Source organism: Oncorhynchus mykiss, chromosome 7 (genome assembly GCF_057628025.1).
Source record: "Oncorhynchus mykiss isolate SJ-2025 chromosome 7, ASM5762802v1, whole genome shotgun sequence".
NCBI lineage: Eukaryota > Metazoa > Chordata > Actinopteri > Salmoniformes > Salmonidae > Oncorhynchus > Oncorhynchus mykiss.
Window position 1 is genome coordinate 55,347,771 of NC_143028.1, and position 20,182 is coordinate 55,367,952.

At 44.3% G+C, this 20,182-nt stretch overlaps 1 protein-coding gene across 2 annotated transcripts in view; it reads right to left on the bottom strand.

The window, feature by feature from the left end:
- Positions 1-717: 717 nt before the first annotated feature.
- Positions 718-20,182, bottom strand: part of LOC110528154 (guanine nucleotide-binding protein G(i) subunit alpha-2) — a 94,971-nt gene continuing 75,506 nt past the window's right edge. For both annotated transcript variants that reach the window (XM_021609980.3, XM_021609981.3), the window contains 8 exons: positions 18,841-18,883; positions 14,423-14,564; positions 11,708-11,868; positions 6,642-6,770; positions 3,742-3,871; positions 3,396-3,549; positions 1,820-2,034; positions 718-1,632 (listed from right to left, as the gene is read on the bottom strand). In XM_021609980.3, coding sequence (XP_021465655.1) covers positions 1,844-2,034; positions 3,396-3,549; positions 3,742-3,871; positions 6,642-6,770; positions 11,708-11,868; positions 14,423-14,564; positions 18,841-18,883 — 950 coding nt within the window. In that variant the 3' untranslated portion in view covers positions 718-1,632; positions 1,820-1,843. The remainder of the gene's footprint in view (positions 1,633-1,819; positions 2,035-3,395; positions 3,550-3,741; positions 3,872-6,641; positions 6,771-11,707; positions 11,869-14,422; positions 14,565-18,840; positions 18,884-20,182) is intronic.

Sequence of the window (20,182 nt, forward strand, 5' to 3'; positions counted from 1 at the left end):
GTCCTGCCTGAAGAGGATTCATATGTTTGCAGTCAGGCATTTTAGCGTAATTTTGATTTCAATTACAGGTCAATGTGAAGTTTGTAATATTTGAAAAGATAATACTGTATTGAATACATAATCATGCTGACATCCTGTGTTGGAGGCTACTCCTAAAGGACTATTCCTTGCGTAATTGGTCAGTTGCTCGATTAAGTTCTGGGCCATACATGTTAAGAGAAGGGATCAAGAATTGCTAGAACGAGGTGCGGAACAATGAGCTCCACCCTCTCGCTTTATAAATTACGGGCCAAATTCCCCCCCCCCCCCCCCCTCCCGAAATATGCTAACACCTGCAAAATCATGATTTGTCCAAATAACCAGTGACGGAAAACCCAAACACCGGAACTATTGCTGCTCATTATCCTATGCATCACGTTCAGTCCCGACAGATTCTCCGTTATGTTTCTGTAGACCTCTCCACAAGAGATTACTGTGTGTACTCATGTAGCTCTGCTCAGCAATAACAACAAAAGTTGTTTTGTCTCTCTTTCTTTCGGCTGCTTTTTTCTCCATTGTGGGATAAGGATTTATTTTGGTTGTATTACACCAATAGTTCTAACATGCCTTTAATGATCTGGTTTGGTGGAATAAAACTATATTTGTAGTGTTATATGAACAACTTGTCCATTAGTATGTGAAAATGAATTAAACAATGTGTAGGAAAACACAAGCAAGTGTGTCAGGTGCTATTTTTATTTAAATTAAATAATCATAAGGACTTTTAAAGCATTTTGAAAATTGACCAAAAACCCTAACCTATCTCTCAATTAGATTATGTCTTTCCTTATGAACTATTTATCCTTAAGATGGTTTGACGAAAATGGAAGAAAAATGTGTGCATACAGTCGGTCAAACAGTACTGATAAAAGTATATCTAAGAATCAGTTGTAAACTGAAGTGTAGGCACAAACATACTGCAAAAGACATGTAAATGGTACTATAAAAAAATTACAATGTTAAGTACATACTTTAAATATCAGTTAGCATTTTTGCTATTCTTTCCCCTGGTTGTGAAGATTTTTTTTGTTTTTACTTTTCTATATATATTTTTTTTTATTTTCTAAAAGGAATGTTAAAATATTCTGTGCAGATTACAGAGCTAATATATCTTGTGTCATGCATGAACAATATGCGGTTCGGCTATGAATGAGGAACATATGTAAACATTATTTTAAAAAGCACTCCTTTTTCGATTCATATTCTCTATTCATGCCTGTGCTTCTTTAAAAAAAATATGCCTTATGTGATTAAAAGTTTAATGGAATTTGCACATTAGATTTTGTAAAGTAACATGAAAGCATTTAATAAAAACTTTTCAATTTTCTCCTCGAATAATTGAAAATAAACAAAGAAAAACAAAACAAAAAAAAGACAATAAATGTTTGATTCAAGGTCTTAGCCGAAAGAGTTAACAATTATGAGCAACTGGATCAGCAATCGTTGAAATTCTGCAAGGCTCTCCGAGTTCTCAGTCTCTTAGGTGTCTTTAAAAAAAGCAGATAAAAGCAGAAATCGTGGTTGGCCAGTGCAGTCTGTCTTCCCCATCCTTCCTTCTGGTCATCAGAGCTGTTCAAGTAATCTGAGGAAAGACTGAGAAAGGGAGAGGTTAATGTATACAAGATTCACCTTTAAGTTGCATTCAAAGAACATTAAGTGGTGGTTTCTGTACATTTACGAACACATATATATCCGTGTGTGCATGCGTGTGTGTGAGTGTGTAGTCCATGAGCATGTGTTTGTAAAATGTGTGTGCTCTATTCTATGTGTAGCAGCTCACCTTGACTCTTCCTCAGGCTTCGCTCTAAAAGAGACCACAGTCCTTCAGGTTGTTCTTGATGATGACGTCGGTGACGGCATCGAAGACAAACTGAACGTTCTTGGTGTCGGTGGCTTGGGTGAAGTGGCTGTAGATCTCCTTGGTGTCCTTCTTCTTGTTCAGGTCCTCAAACTTGGTCTGGATGTAGGCCTGTGCCTCTTCAAATTTGTTGGGACCTGGGTATAGGAGAGGAGGTTAAGACAGGAGTGTTGTGCCCATAGAATTAGATAGGTTGTTCTACTGAGTCTGCACGAGTCATGCAAGGAGAAAACTAGTGTCAGGTGGAGAAGTGGACCTGCTCTACCGATGGGATTCATGGGGTTTGTCAAGCTACACTATATATACAAAAGTATGGACACTACTTCAAATGAGTGGATTCGGCTATTTCAGTCTCATCAGTTGCTGATAGGTGTATAAAATCGAGTACACAGCCATGCAATCTCCATAGACAGATATTGGTAGTAGAATGGCCTTACTGAAGAGCTCAGTGACTTTCAACGTGGCACCGTCAAAGGATGCCACCTTTCCAACAAGTCAGTTCATACAATTTCTGCCCTGCTAGAGCTGCCCCGGCTAGAGCTCCCCCAAGTGCTGTTATTGTGAAGTGAAAACGTCTAGGAGCAACAACGGCTCAGCCGCGAAGTGGTAGGCCACACAAACTCCCAGAATGGGACCGGTGGGTGCTGAAGCACATAGCGCATAAAAATAATCTGTCCTCGGTTGCAACACTCACTACCAAGTTCCAACCAGCTCTAGAAGCAACTTGATGAAATGGGTTTCCATGGCCGAGCAGCCGCACACGGACAAATCGGGTTTGGCGGATGTCAGGAGAACGCTACCCAAATGCATAATGCCCACTGTAAAGTTTTGGTGGAGGAGGAATAATGGTCTGGGGCTGTTTTTCATGGTTCAGTCTAGGCCCCTTAGTTCCAGTGGAGGGAAAGCTTAACACTAAAACATAAAATGACATGGTAGACGATTCTGTGCTTCTAACCTTCTGGCAACAGTTTGGAGAAGGCCCTTTCCTGTTTCATCATGACAATGCCGCCGTGCACAAAGTGAGGTCCATACAGAACTGGTTTGTCGAGATCGGTGTGGAAGAACTTGACTGGCCTGCACAGAAGCCTGATCAATACTCCACCGAACACCTTTGGGATGAATTGGAACGCCGACTGCGAGCCTGGGCTAATCACCCAACATCATTGCCCGACCTGACTAATGCTCTTGTGCCTGAATGGAAGTCCCCGCAGCAATGTTCCAACATCTAGTGGAAAGCCTTCCCAGATGAGTAGAGACTATTATTGAGGCAAAGGGGGACCAACTCCATATTAATGTCCATTATTTTTGGAATGAGATGTTTGATGAGCAGGTGTCCACATACGTTTGGTATTGTAGTGTATACATCTTGCCACTAGATTTCTTCTACTGGTAAAAACTATACCTCCTAGTCTAACATGAGAATGTCAACATACAAACACTGCCAACTACAAGAGAATTTGGAACATTCAGGGGATGCAGAGTTGTGTTACGGTCTTACCAGAGTACTCTGGGAAGCAGATGGTCAGGGGACTGTGGGTGATCTTCTTCTCAAACAAGTCCTTCTTGTTGAGGAACAGGATGATGGAGGTCTCTGTGAACCACTTGTTGTTGCAGATGGAGTCAAATAGCTTCATGCTCTCGTGCATCCGGTTCTATGGAGAGATGGAAAGAGAGAGAGAGCAAGGGAGGGAGGGAATGAAAACAAAACATTATTTAATTCCAGTTGATCCAGACAAATCAAAATGAATGTGAAGCAATTTCCTTCAGAAATAAAATATCATTTAAAGTGATAAGAGAGATCTAGTTAGTGGCACTTAAAGGACAACAGTGTTCAGCCTCCTCACCATCTCCTCATCCTCAGCCAGCACCAGATCATAGGCACTCATGGCCACACAGAAGATGATGGCTGTGACTCCCTCAAAGCAGTGGATCCACTTCTTCCTCTCAGAACGCTGGCCACCCACGTCAAACATCCTGCAAGAACACAAGGAGACAGTTAGGGTCACCCTTTTACTGCCGTTTACTAGTGGTGCTGTATGCCCACCCCCAACCCCCAGATCAACCTCTAGTCTAGCCCTGTCACTCCTTTGATGTGTGCAGATTTGGAATAAGTGGATAGATGTAAACAATATGGCGCTGGCTCCCCCTAATTTTTTTTACGTGAGCCTCCCCAATGTTGCTTAAACCTATTTGGTCTATTTGGATCTGGAAACACAGGAGGGGATGTTTTCTGCAGAGCCATTCATGACCTCCGTATTGGGATCTAGAATTACACCAAAAACATGTAAGCACCATGATGATTTGACATTCCTGGAGGATCTCCCACTCTCCATTAACTCAGGCTGGGCCTGGAGGAGAGGGGAGGCCTGAGGGTATCTCTGTAGTCTGATCAGCTAGCCTTCCTCTGGGGACCTTCTCTCTCCATGTGCACTGCAGTCAGTCTGCCTTCTCTGTCTCTACCGCTCTCTCTCTCTCCCCATCTGTGTCTCTCTTTCTCTCGGTCTCTCTTTTTGTCTCTCTCTGTCTCCATTGGGCAAGACCCTTCGCTGCACAGACCCTGGCATTTTGTTGGTATATTGGTACAGTGACATTGCCGTGGTTATGAGGCAGGCAGGCTGCAGACGGATGGGTCTGAGGCGCTAAGAGAGGCGATCTAGTAATGTTTGTTTGTTGACACGATTGAGCCCTGCATTACTTTTCACGAGGACATCGACCAACCCACCGACCGGGCACGTGGGCGAGATGAGAGGATGCCCACTTCCCAATTCCAGTCTGGGTTGTGGAACCCATCTGAGATATTTACTAATCACCACCACCAAGGCATTTCAAAACATGGAGAATAATAATAAATACTGAGACCGTGGCATGGAAGTCTGATGTTTGTCAAATAGCAAACAGACTGTCGGTTTAGTTGTTCTACCGTCAGCCCTGCTAGAAATTCAGCTGATATTTGTGTGAAGTTCCTATGTAATGGAGTGCTACTATGCTATGTGTTGGCAGGCTGAGTAAGTACAGCTCATTACCACAGGGCTGTAATGTTCAGGGCTGTAATGAGTAGTACTCACCTCAACAGGGCTCTCATCAGCTTTAATATCACTCACTGTAACCTGATTCCATCAGACCAGATAAACACTAGCTAACACTGCTGCAGGGCAGGCAGTGGAACGTTCTGTTATTTGTGTTTGTGTAAAAACACACCCAAACACTGTCTGTCTGTCTCGACAGACAGACAGACAACCAGCCAGCCAGCCAGCCAGCCAGCCAGCCAGCCTACCAGCCAGCCAGCCAGCCAGCCAGCCAGCCTTGTGCACGCACACGTTTTGATTTCCAGTGCTTTGAAAATAGTGTATCCTGACTCCATTTGGAAGCCTCTATTCCATTTGATGTGTAAAGGTGGTGGGGCTATTGAGATTTAAACAGGAATTTCCTCAGTATTTTATAATTAAGACATGGATAGACGACTGAGAAATAGTTCTGTTATTAAGGATAAGGAGTAATGGAGGCATGGATCCAATTCCCACATTCAAATGAACATGAATTTCTGAAGCCACTGCCAGTGAACACGTCAACCAGTCCATCAACACTCTCACACAACCTTCCCACCATACACACCGATGCACACACAAACTAACAGCACACACAGAGACACACAACCTTCCCACCATACACACCGATGCACACACAAACTAACAGCACACACAGAGACACACAACCTTCCCACCATACACACCGATGCACACACAAACTAACAGCACACACAGAAATACAGAGACAGAGACACACAGAGACACACAGAGACACACAGACACACAGAGACACACAGAGACAGAGACGCACAGAGACAGAAACACACAGAGACAGAGACACACAGAGACAGAGACACACAGAGACAGAGACACACAGAGACACACAGAGACAGAGACACACAGAGACAGAGACACACAGAGACAGAGACACACAGAGACAGAGACACACAGAGACTGAGACACACAGAGACAGAGACACACAGAGACAGAGACAGAGACACACAGAGACAGAGACACACAACCTTCCCACCATACACACCGATGCACACACAAACTAACAGCACACACAGAAATACAGAGACAGAGACACACAGAGACAGAGACACACAGAGACACACAGAGACACACAGAGACAGAGACGCACAGAGACAGAAACACACAGAGACAGAGACACACAGAGACAGAGACACACAGAGACAGAAACACACAGAGACACACAGAGACAGAGACACACAGAGACAGAGACACACAGAGACAGAGACACACAGAGACAGAGACACACAGAGACACACAGAGACAGAGACACACAGAGACAGAAACACACAGAGACAGAGACACACAGAGACAGAGACACACAGAGACAGAGACACACAGAGACAGAGACACACAGAGACACACAGAGACAGAGACACACAGAGACAGAAACACACAGAGACACACAGAGACAGAGACACACAGAGACAGAGACACACAGAGACAGAGACACACTGAGACACACAGAGACAGAGAGAACCAGACAGAGTCAGTCAGCTGGAAATTGTCTTTTCAAAGTAACAACCAGACAAAATGGTGCTTTGGAGGAATGAATATCGCTAGCTTCACTCCGAAAGACAGAGAGGAAAGAAGAAACAGAGAGGTTATTTTGCGTTTGGGCAATGGTACGAGCAGGGGGTTCAAAATGAATCACGCACACACTAGTACGTCAGCGGTCCACTCACTTAAAGTGCAGGTCTTTGAAGGTGAAGTGTGTCTCCACGATGCCGGTGGTCTTGACTCTGGTCCGCAACACATCCTGCTGTGTGGGGATGTAGTCTGCTTTGGCTATCCTCTCTAGATCATTCAGGTAGCTGACAGGGACAACACACACACACACGTCAGAATACAGATACACACAACTGTCAGATTAAAAACCAGGTGGACCCTCACAAAGCCTCGGGTCACAGGGTTTCAGGGCTCCAACTCTGCACCACTGGTGTGGCCACGTTGTTAATGGTATTGGTGCTATCTGTTTATTTAACCATCATCAATATAAACTCACCACTAAGTGGATAGAGACTCATCAGTTTCTATTTGCTTGACTATCTGAAGTGCCCAATCTATGGTGGATACGATACACATCAGCACTCAATCTGCCAGGAGATGCCGACAGCCTTACTCAACACATTTACACACACAAATGACAATGGCATTTGATCCCTGGAAAACCATCTGATTGCGCCTGTTGAGAGAGAAAACAATTGTGCTAGTCATAGCGCTGCAGACAGCCAGGGCAGCGGGCCCGGTCAGATACTGTCAGATTCCTCTCATGTGGCGTCAGCCGGTCAGCCAGAAGGTAATTCAATGTTTTTTAAGGCCTTAAATTCATTGCAATAAATCTTTGTTTGGAAACAGCTGTCTGTTCATTTATTTCGCAGCAGCGGCCCGTTATGTTATTTGAATATAGAGGACACTTCCTGGCTGTCTGACGCCACTTCCTGGCCCTCTGACGCCTCTATCTGAATGGCTGGGTGGAGACGGGGGATGGGAGGCTGGGACTAGTGGGTGATATGGGCTTCACAATTTGGATCAAATCAATAGCTCAACATTTTAAATCACACAGTTATTCTTCTGCCTTACAAAGATGTTCTGGATGGTGTGCCTCGTCACTGTATGGTACCATCAGTCACCGGCATGTTCACCTATCATTGGACTACAGACTGACACGATTTACCACCCTCACATTCTCATGTTCCCTCTCTGTGTTTATACCTGCAGAGGTTGAGTTCTAGAGACTGTTCTATAAACAGTGTGCCCTGAGCTGAGGTTTACACAGAAGATTGTACATCAATATCGTGGCACAGCGTTTCATCACCAAACAAAGTGTTCGTGTTCGCTATAATCCTGCCTAAAACAAGTCTGTGCGTATATTAAAAGTGTTCTCCACATACACTCCTTCCTTCATCACAAACCAACGTCTCTGATTGAAGGATTCTAATCCCACGCCCCACAGAGAAAGGCCTCCTTTGTTGTGAGGGATTCACATATTGAAACATTCCTTAATATGAGCTTTTGATTTCTAGTATCCAGAGCTTAATTGAATCCTGTGGGCTTACAGTTATAATTTACAAACCCTCCTTCTTCCCCTGTACCTCCTCCCTCTAGCAATGGTTAAACGTTATTGTGGTTATTAGCTCTATGCTTTGATTCATTTGCTCATGGATTTGGCCTTTAGAGAGGAGGTGAGTTACAGTAGTGGAGCTGTAGGAGTGATTCTAGCCTGCTGAGAGGGGATCGGGCCTCTCCCTGTGCTCTGAGATAGATGACAGTCTGGAGGCTGATATTGTTGAAGCACACAGGAAGTCTCTCTAACTACAGTAGTCAAAGTGCTCTGGAGAGGCCTGATGAAATTATGTAAATCCTCATCACCGCCTTCACAACCTCTTGGGGGTCATCACCACAGTACGCTTACCAGAAAGCCAGAGCTTTAATAAGAGCAGGGCGAGTGAGCGAGCGAGGGATTAAAAAGTTATGATTAGATTGGTAATACAAAAAGGGGAGAGAGAACAATATCGCTCCCTCTGCTCGTTTAATATTTAGTGGATGCCAGGCAATCATTTTGTGACACACTATCCTGTTGTGCATTTTAGAGCCCATTTCCCTGGCACCATGCAATCTCACCAAGAGGCCTTGTGTCTAATGGACTCGCCTAAGAACAAGTACAACACTCTCCCTCTGTTGCAGGTGGGGATACATGCACAAGTGGTTTTCCAGTCACATAGATGGTGAGTGTATCAGGAATCCTGGAATCAGGGGATGTGTTGTGTTTTCTCAAAATTTCCATATAGAGTGATTGAGGGGCCCTATGGGGCCCGGTGATAAGGGACTCTAACCTACACCACGCTACAGCAGCACTGGGGAGAGAGAGCCTTGCAGTATTAGTGTGTTTTCTTTCATCATTAGACCAACAACTTAGCACTACGTTACACTGACGGAGCACTACATTACATTGACTCAGTTAAAGGCCTCAATGTTAATGAGCGGCTGGCTCTGTGGAGAGGCTCCAGAGAGAGCTGACAGCCTGCGGCATGCAGGCCGGCTGTGTTGGGGTCAGACATTAGAAGCATGACTAGACCTAAATGGAAGTGACATGAGACCTGTTGTTGTTCTACATAGAGGAATACTTACAATGGGAGTCACTATAAAGGACTAACCTGGGACAATAGCATAGCCTTACACTGTAGCATCTGTTGACTGGTCGCTGTGAGAACCAGAGCACAGAACCTTGAATCTGGGCGCAAAGATGCTTAGCACTGCTGGTTTCAGGGACAGAGTCAGAGCTGGGACACCAGGTGAGTGATCTCTGGCCAATCAATGACGTCAATCAAGAGCCAGGTAGAGTAGAAAAGAAAAGCAGCAGTACTGCAGACCTCGAGCCAGGATTTTAATAGCCCTGGACTAAAGGCTGCAACCAGAAACTGCCACCAATCCCTGGATACCCCAGTGACTCCCTCATTCAGGCTACATTTTCCTGATGGCTGCCTCATGGCCAGCCGAGAGGGAGAAGGAGGAGGGAAAGAGGGAGTGACTGCATATGTGAGCAGTCACTGTGAAACCACACTGTCCTCCACCCTGACTTCAGAGCTCCCGCTGCTATTCGGTGGCATTTCCATGCTATTTCCACACACAGCGGGACAGGACAGGACAGCTCTACTAGCGTGGGAGCTGAGCAGGCAGTCCCAATGCAGTCAGACTTTGGATACAGAGAACTACACAGAGGTTTCAGAACAGAACTAAAACTACATTCAGACCCATCTCCAGAAATATTGTTGGTAAGCTAAATCAAAGGAAAGACATTTTAGAACATCAAATTGAACTATTAAATGAACACTAGCAGCAGTTAGACAATAGCATTTCCTTGTGTGTTTTCACTTCTAATTTGTCTTTGCCATAAAAAAAATCTTACAGGAAAACAACATAGAAAACATATTCAGGCTGGGGACTATACAGGTGAATTAAAAACAGCTCTCTAAACAAGCAGAAGTCATCTGTTTGTAAACAACATGTTGGGTGTTTCTTAACTCCCATCATCAAAGTGGATTGATCCAATCTATTATGTCAGGAACTGGTCCTCTCTTCAGAAATTGATTCGGGGGAAATTAGGTTTGTGAAAATTCCTGGAAGTTCAGAGTCAGACTAACCCCCATTAATAAACCAATTGGTTTCTAAACAAAGTGATAACACATAGCGCATGCAGCCTTGATCTCTTAATCCCCTTAAGATAGAGATGGGAGACCGAGGGGGGACGGGAGGAGGGAATTTTGGAGTCACTGTGGTGTGAAGCCATTAGAATCAGAGCCTGCTGATCTAGTGTGATGCTGCTGCTTCCCCAAAACTCCCCCTGATTGCTTTGCCCCAGATTCAGAAGGTAAATCCAGTAAAATCACAGCCCAGCCTACTTTAACAGAACCCATTAAGTTTTGTGATCTAGGAGGGGGACATGGAGAGTGGCTGAGCTAATGGTACTATGGCATTGAGGAGCACACCACATCAGTCACTGCCTTTATCAATAAGTGTATCGAGGATGTTGCCCCCACAGTGACCGTACGTACATACCCCAACCAGAAGCCAAGGATTACAGGCAACATTTGCACTGAGCTAAAGGGTAGAGCTGCTGCTTTCAAGGTGCAGGACTCTAACCCAGAAGCTTATAAGAAATCCTGCTATGCCCTCTGACGAACCATCAAACAGGCAAAGCGCCAATACAGGACTAAGATTGAATTGTACTACACTGGCTCCGATGCTTGTCGGATGTAGCAGTGCCTGCAAACTATTACAGACTACAAAGGGAAGCACAGCCGCGAGCTGCCCAGTGACATGATCCTACCAGACGAGCTAAATCACTTCTATGCTTGCGTCCAGGCAAGTAACACTGAAACATGCATGAGAGCATCAGCTGTTCCGGACGACTGTGTGATCAAGCTCTCAGTAGCCAACATGAGTAAGACCTTTAAACAAGTCAACATTCACAAGGCCGCTGGGCCAGACGGATTACCAGGACATGTGCTCCGGGCATGTGCTGACCAACTGGCAGGTGTCTTCATTGAAATGTTCAACATGTCCCTGATTGAGTCTGTAATACCAACATGCTTCAAGCAGACCACACTAGTCCCTGTGCCCAAGAGCACTAAGGTAACCTTCCTAAATGACTACAGACCCGTAGCACTCACGTCCGTAGCCATGAAGTCCTTTGAAAGGCTGGACAACAAAGTCAATGTATTGGAGTGGCCATCACATAGCCCTGACCTCAATCCCATAGAAAATGTGTAGGCAGAACTGAAAAAGCGTGTGTGAGCAAGGAAGCCTACAAACCTGACTCAGTTACACCAGCTCAGTCAGGAGGAATGGGCCAAAATTCACCCAACTTATTTTTTTTTGGATTAAATGTCAGGAATTGTGAAAAACTGAGTTTAAATGTATTTGGCTAAGGTGTATGTAAACTTCCGACTTTATCTGTAATCCCTCAATTAGCACGACTAACCGGTGCCCCCCGCACATTGACTCTGTACCGGTACCACCTGAAAATATCGCTACTGTTATTTTAACTGTCATTTATCTTTAAAAAAAAAACATTTTTAAAAGTTCTTTACCTATCTTTTGTTTACCTAATACCTATTTCTTCCTAAAAAAAACAGCCTTACAGGTACTATATGGTAAAATGGAAAAGAGTAGGACCATGACAAAGTAGACTATGAGCCTGGCAGAGGTACGTAGCCAAGTGGGCAGAGTGGTGTTGGTCGTTACTCACTAGGCAGCCGAGTCGTTGAGCTGGTACTCGCGGGCGCGCGTAAAGCAACCCTGCACCCCTCCGTCGCCCCACAGCCTCTGCATGGCGTTGGACAGGTCGTCTGGCAGGATGCCCTGCTCCTCAGCAGCCCCTGAGAGGGCAAACAGCTGGCGGGCATCATCCTGGAGGCGACACAGACACACACAGGGTTAGGAATGAGTCAGACCAAGTGGAACAGACAAGAGACCTTAACTAATCAACATTAATAAACTTAGCCATGGTAAAGCAGACAGTAATAGATCAGGTCTCACAAGGTCAATTAGACTGGAGGACACAATTAGACAGTCTGCACTACAAACAGAAGAACCATTAAACACAGTATTCATACCTATCCACTGGAGAGACTGTCCTCACTCTTTCTCAGAGCTCTGTGTGTGCTCGTGTGTGTCTGTGTGTGTTCGGGCCAACCATACAGGTGACTCATCATTCAGAGTAGCCACAGGGGAGCACCCCAGGGCACAGCACCCCTCTGGAAGGGTCAATGAGAACAGAATGACTGAGGTAATTATACCTGTAGACACAGGCAGGTTTCCGCCAGGTCTCAGCCCTGACTTACACACAGAATGTGGTGTATAGCTTTCCCCTAGCATGGTCCCACGCTGACTTACGCAAGTATGTACACACAAACACACAGAGCATCAGAAGGGCCGATTACACAGCTCCCACATCACCTTAGTGCACTGCCCACAAAACCCTCTTGACCATCCCTCCATGCATCGATGCTTCCCAGGGAAAAGATGGACAAACTCCTAAAGCTGCATTGACTGAGAGGAGACATGCTGGCCTAAGTTCCATGCAGCTGGTTAACCTGTGTCTGCCCAGTCCACGCCCAGTCTAACCCAGTCCAGCCCATGAACTGGTTAATAAGTGATGGAGGCGGTTCTAAGAGGAATCAAAACAAATACACCAGGTGATCAAGGCCTCTTTAAAGTAGCTCACAGGAATAGAGTGTGTACTTGAGTGAGTGTATTGTGTTGTAATTAAAGTCTGTGATAAACAGACTAGTTTTATGGCGACTAAAGGAGGATGACCTGTATCGTGTCAAGACTATGTCACCTGAGCCCACCTCCTCCCTTCAAGAGCCCTTAAGGTGTGCACAATAAGAGAGAACAGTATGGTGTGAATAGGTGGCAAAATGACATTCCCTGGTTTTCCAGTAATCCTGGTTGGAGGATTAAGGTTTTCCGGCTTATTCCCTCCTCATTGCGGAAATCCCCCAATCCGGATTTCTAGAAAACCTGGGAATTTTTTAAAAAGTGAACGGAATTTTGCAACACTATGTGTGTAAAATGAAAACTAGCGCAGATCTCTGTTGTTACATTAAGTCAAATACTTTAAACAGCCAATCTACAGAACATGTAATACATTAAACTATCAGGCCAAGAGAGTAAGACACCAGAACATTTTGAGTAGCACTCCCTCTTACAGTCTCACCCCTGGGGAGCTGCTTTGTAAAGGAAGTTAGCATGGCTGAGTTGGCCGCTGCAGCAGTGAATACACCTGATACTGCAGTGGGGGACTATAGAGAGAGCCCTGCCCCCTTCAGCACTACAGTCACTGGGAGTGGTATTAGACGAGCAAGCGTGTGTGTGTGTGTGTACAGATTGGTCTGAGACAGGAATAAGCCTACAGCCCATTCCTACTCCACCATTATTAACACCTAAATGACTTAACAAAAGGCCTATCTCAATAGGCATGGGTGCGAACAGCAATGTACAATTGGTAGTGAATGAGATGCATTAGTCCCATACAATGTAAATCACTTTATCAACCACCATGTACAGTGGGGCAAAAAATTATTTAGTCAGCCACCAATTGTGCAAGTTCTCCCACTTAAAAAGATGAGGCCTGTAATTTTCATAGGTACACTTCAACTATGACAGACAAAATGAGGAAAAAAAATTCAGAAAATCACATTGTAGGATTTTTAATCATGGCTCTGTTTAGAGCTAGTAAAGCAGCATAATCCACAAAGCCCATTGTTGGAGAATGTAGCCCGTCTTACGGTGTACAACATTATCATTACGAATTCATTATGTCAATCAGGTTAGGTTATAATATATAACACTGGTACAGTTTCACCGCTGTGAAGTTCTGATGACTGTTTTTTTTATCATTTTGAGAGACACCGACAGACCTGCAGAGATTTGTAGCAGGAATATGTCTTGCAGAGCTAGTTACCTCCAATAAACCAACTGTGACACATACCAGCAGGAGAACACTCTTCCCTCTCCATACCTCCTCTGCACAGGAAAGTAACACTGGGAAGTAGTACAGGCAGCTTAGCTCTGCAGTGGTCCCCTAGTCTAATGACACACATGGGCAGCAAGACTGAGTACACATGGCACATCACTGTATGGCACTCACTCACTCCGCCTCATACAAGTCTGGGAGGCTAAACTAGTCGAAACTATTGAAACTATGGGCTATTGTCACATAGCACTTCAGGAAGAAGAGATACTTGAGCATAGATCATTTCCCCATCTCACTTCAGACAGATTAGAGCTGGACTAGAGAAGAGGGATAAAGTGGAGAAGTCTGTTTTGTGAGAAGAGTGGGAGCGGTTCAAGGGCTGGTTGGCTTTTAGAGCAGCAGTGGGGTGTATGCAGAGAGAACAGTGGCTGCTCAGGTGGATGCACTCAGACGCGCGTGTGTGTATGTGTGTGTGTGTCTTACCGCTCGAGCGGCCTCTTCGTAGTCGATCTTGAGGTTAGCCATTGCCTTGATGATGGCCATGATTGACTGGATGGTGTTGCTGTAGACCACAGCTCTGTACTGTTTACACTCTTCTTCTGAGTAGCCATCCTCATGGATGATCCTGACAGACACAGGAGAGAGAGAGTCGGAGGGTCATTTAAACAGGACGGAGAGAGGGGTGGGTCATGCAATCTCCATAGCCAAGCGTCAGCTGGAGTGGTGTGGAAGAACTTGACTGGCCTGCACAGAGCCCTGACCTCAACCCCAATGAACACCTTTGGGATGAATTGGAATGCCGACTGCAAGCCAGGCCTAATCGCCCAACATCACTGCCTGATCTCACTAATGCTCTTGTGGCTGAATGGAAGCAAGTCCCTGCAGCAATGTTCCAACATCTAGTGGAAAGCCTTCCCAAAAGAGTGGAGGCTCTTATAGCAGCAAAGGGGGGACAAACTCCATATTAACGCCCATGATTTTAGAATGAGATGACACCTGCTCGTTGAACCATATACCTTTGGTATCTAGTGCATGTGCAGATATTTGCACCATGTCATTGCTCGCTCTCTCGCTCTACTGTGAGTGCATAATGAGCCTCTTGCCAGGTTTCACTCATATGGCGAGGGGTTGAAGCTTATTGGCTGAAACTCAAATTGCTAAGGAGGGAAAATGGTGCATCACAGCTTCCAGAAAACAGTCGCTTTCAAACTAGGGATTTCATGGCTAATTGAGGTTAAACAGTAATTCTGCTCATATATTATGCATGTGTGAAAGCTGGAGGTTTACTAGTCGCCAAAGTTCCGGACAATGTATTTAATAATTGAAACAAGTACTATCTACTTTAATCATTGGCTGTCCTATGCATACTGAATACTTCATTCCAGACTGATGTTACTGGTCTGTGGGGGAAGACCCGGTCTCTGCTGAGAGAACACTACAACTAAAACAAATAGACTATAGTATGGAGGAGGGAGATGGAACAAATATGTTGATAGTAAAAAGTGGCCAGGCCAAGACAGGAGCTCCTACGCTATGAAACAAATATTTTACCCCGTCTAGTCACACCAATTCCCTCTGGGAGCATGGATTGGGGCCTGTGGTGAGGCATTCTCAATCAAACTAATTGGAATGAAAGGGAGCCTGCTAGGATGAAGGCCAAATGGGACTTAAAGAATTCATTTAATGTTTTTACCTTTATTTAACTAGGCAAGTCAATTAAGAACAAAATCTTATTTTCAATGGTGGCCAAGGAACAATGAGCTAACTGCCTTGTTCAAGGGAAGAACAGCAGATTTTTACCTTGTCAGCTCGTGGATTTGATCTTCCAACCTTTCAGTTACTAGTCCAACTCTCTAACCACTAGGCTATCTGCCGCCCCATGAGCTCATAAAGTGTTTATTCTCAATTACAATTCAGTGAAGACAACACACCAAAGAGCCACGCTGGCTGGGGAGGTTGGAGGTGAACCAGGGAGACTTATTTGTTTAAAGTCATGTTCAATTTCCCCATAATGTAAAAAAAAAAATTGATTTCATGCCGAAACAGACATTTTCCTAGATGAGACCAGATGAGACTGCAAATAGTCAAGAAGAATCACAGCAGAATCAATTTTAATTCTGAAATCTAAGTTAAATTCTGAAATTCAGAGCAAATCATGATGAAGCCTTTTCCTTGTTAGTGGAGCCCTCAACTTATTTATACTAAAGGCAATTATACTGAACAAAAATATAAAATGCAACATGCAACAATTTTACTGATTTAAAGTTCATATAAGGAAATCAATCAACTGAAATTAATGAATTAATTAGGCCCTAATTTATGGATTTCACATGACTGGGCAGGGGCGCAGCCATCGGTGGGCCTGGGAGGGCATAGGCCCACCCACTTCTGAGCGAGGCCCACCCACTGGGGAGCCAGGCCCAGCCAATGAGAATCTTTTTTTCCCCGACAAAAGGACGTTATTACAGTCAGAAAATCCCGCAAGTGAAGAAGCCGGATGTGGAGGTCCTGGGCTGGCGTGGTTACACGTGGTCTGCGGTTGTAAGGCCGATTCTCTAAAAAGATGTTAGAGGTGGAGAAATTAACATGGTAGAGAAATGAACATTAAATGATCTGGCAACAGCTCTGGTGGACGTTCCTGCAGTCAGCATGCCAATTGCATACTCCCTTAAAACTTGAGACATCTGTGGCATTGTATTGTGTGACAAAACAACACATTTTAAAAGTGGCCTTTTATTGTCCCCAACACAAGGTGCACCTGTGTAATGATCATGCTGTTCAATCAGCTTCTTGATATGCCACACCTGTCAGGTGGATGGATTATCTTGGCAAAGGAGAAATGCTCACTAACAGGGATGTAAACAATGTGTGCACAAAATTGGAGCAAATGGAACATTTCTGGGATCTTTCATTTCAGCTCATGAAACATTGGACCAACACTTTACACGTTGTGTTCATATTTTTGTTCAGTATAATACAATCATTTTCAAGTCAAAACAAGTTACTGGCTAATGGGTGACGTAGAAAGAGATTTCATCATCGGGATGGTTTTGACAGTGTTTCGCCCATGTATTACAGGGGTGTGTGTGGTGTGTGTGTGTTATTAATCCAGTGTGAAATGGTTTAATAGCGTCAGTTGAATTGATCTGTGTGAGTGGATGAAAAAGGGATTGAAAGCATGGCACGACGAGAATGTGGAGGAATAATTCAACCATTGAAGAGTGTGTGTGTGAGTGTGTGTGTGTGAATATATAAAGGCTAATTGTGTGTGCTTGCATTGATGTGTATGTGGGGGAAGGTGTGTGTGTGTTTCGTTATTCCAGGCAGTAACGTCTGTGTTTGTCTTCAAGAATGTCTGTGAGAGGGATTGAGGGTTTAAATGTGTGTGTGTTTTCATTTGTGAGATTGAGCAGTGGGGTTATACAGAGACAACATTGCCTCCAGAGCCAAGGTGCTCATAACCATCAGCTTAAGTCCTACAGATTTACCCCAGCGCTCCTCAAAAAACTGCATGGTTCAAGAACAGGTGAAGTAGGTGTTATAGTACACCCAGCCAGAGGCCACACAAAACAGGGGCGTGTGTTTGGCTGGATATTCAGATGCACAGGGCACCAACCAGTAACTAACCTATTCGATGTGCTTTCCAGTTTGTGCATAAATGTTTGGCATGAAAAACATGACAAAAGAGTAATGTGCTACAGAACATACAGGTCCAGATCTGCTACCAGGTTAACCTGTATCTTCTCTATATGTTCCAAATGATCCAGCGTGTCTAGTAGGAAGCATCCTGTACAGCGTAGACTTAAGATAACTGTATACTCTATTGTCAGAGTAGCTCCTTGGAATATGAGCTAGCAGGGAAGGAGTCAATGCATTAATCATGGTGAGGAAAAACTCCTCTGGCCCATACCTTTTTGTGTGTGTGTGTGTGTGTGTGGCTGCCCATTCCCGGAGAGACCTCAAACCCATTAAGTAACAGTTGAGAAAGAAACAGGCTTACGACTGTAAGTATAGGAAGTATTATGCACTTTATAGATCAAATATTATCTTAAATCACAAATGATCTTATCTGAAATCAGATGCTTCGTAAACAACAGGTGTAGACTAACAGTGAAATGCTTACTTACGGGCCCTTCCCAACAATGCAGAGAGAAAAATTATAACACGAAAAATAAATACACAATGACTAACAATAACTTGGCTATATACATGGGGTACCAGTACAGAGTCAATGTGCAGGGGTATGAGGTAATTGAGGTAGATATGTACATATATAGGTAGGAGAAAAGTGACTAGGTAACAGATGGATAATAAATAGGAGCAGCAGCATATGTGATGAGTCAAAAAGGTTAGTGCAAGATGGGTCAATGCAGATAGGGTTCTGCAATAGGCAGCCCGCAGGCCAAATGATTGGATTTGTTCGGCGAGGGGACATTAAAGACTGTAAAATTACCAGAAAATCAGCTCAAAGTGATTTTAAATTAGAAAATCTATTCCCAAGTATTCCCATGCATAGATAACGAGGCATACGTGATCGTATCCCAATGTAATCAAGTTTTTAAATTATTATGTTTTTGTCAAATGTGACATCTGTTTGGGCTTCTTGTGGTCAATTTGTAGTGTAAAAATGATTTATAATTATGTTCCGGCCCCCCTATCATCCGCTGAAGAATAAAATTGGCGGAATATAATTGGGGACACCTTGTATAGATTATAGCATGAGAAAGGATATGTAGAGGATTCTGGGTAACTAGTTTAAGAATGTACTGTCCCTGTCTGCTTGTGTTGACAATGACATCAGAGTCAGGTTGTGATATTGGGTTAATTGCTCATGCTTGACGGGAACAGCAGCAAAACAAAACAATGCGGAGACAGCCAGCCAGGCATGGAGCTCTACTTACTTCATCTGTTTCACAATAGTGCTCTTCCCTGACTCTCCAGCACCTGCACAAAGAACAAAAACAGCCAGAGGTTAAAAATACACTCCCGTTAGTGGAGAAATGTAAAAACAGGCAGCAAGCAAGGCCACCTCACATATAAATCCCCTCCTCTTCCTCAGGCCTTAACGCTTACATGTATCTCTCCCTCTCCTTCCTTTCTCTGAGTTAATCCGTCTCTTTTCATATTCCTTCCAGTCGCCCCCTATCCAGTTACAGTCATGTCAATCTACAGTAGTGCATAATATAAACGGTAGTATCGTTATGCCTGGAGGCCCCCTCTCCACTCAGTGGGTGCCTCACTCTGTCTCATAGGGTTTCACAGAGTTTCCTACACCCAATAACTCCTGCGTCAACAGCACGGCCTGTGTGTTAACTTCAGAGGAAGCCGTCGTATTGTAACCCTCCCTCTCCACAGCCGCTGAGACAAGGCACTTAATCATCATTAGCGTTAAATTAAAACGTTGGAGTGCTTTCACAAACAGGATATGGGCCTGTCCTTTCAGATGACGTCATGTTGCTTGTTTCATGTTCAGGGTCCATAAGAAACTCATTGGGATATTTTCCACTGCTGTACTGTTATGTTAAGTAGTTGGCTGTCTGGATTAGAGGACAGCAGCACTGAGTAGTTAACTAATCAAACAGCACTAAATGACCCGCAGTCCACCACTAGGGTCATGGTCACTCTGACCCAACAACACTCATTGTTTATATGAAGTGTGTGCCTGTGTGTCAGATCGCACGTTACCCAACAGCAACCATAATCTTCCACCAATAACACAAGCCACTGACATTCTACATTCCATCACAACAGTGATGTGAATACAGAGCACAGAGCAGACACAGTCAGACTGGGTGAATTCTCTCCATTTAAAACCTCCTTATAGTCCCCATGCTAACCGGCCAATCTAAGAGACACTTCCTCTGCTCCGTTACCCATTCTAAAAAGAGGCCACTCTCTCAGCTCCCAACAGTTAGAAAGTCACCCTGCACTGATCTGCTCCAGTATGTGGGCTGAGTTGATTAGCTGAAATAAAGAAAGAGGAGGAGAAATGGAGGCTCCAAGCCTTGAGCGAGAATTGAAATTGTAATTTTATTCCTAACTGAACACAGAGGGAAGTGACTCAGAGACACAGTGGAAAGTGTGTGTGTATACACATGTTTGGGCACTTGCCCATTGTGTGTGTACACTCTATATTGATTCATATCTGTATTTTCTCAAGTGCATGGTGGGGTTGAAGCAATAATACATTATGAATAAATCATATGAGATGTGAGCCTAATAACCCATGGTTCTGTCTGAGCA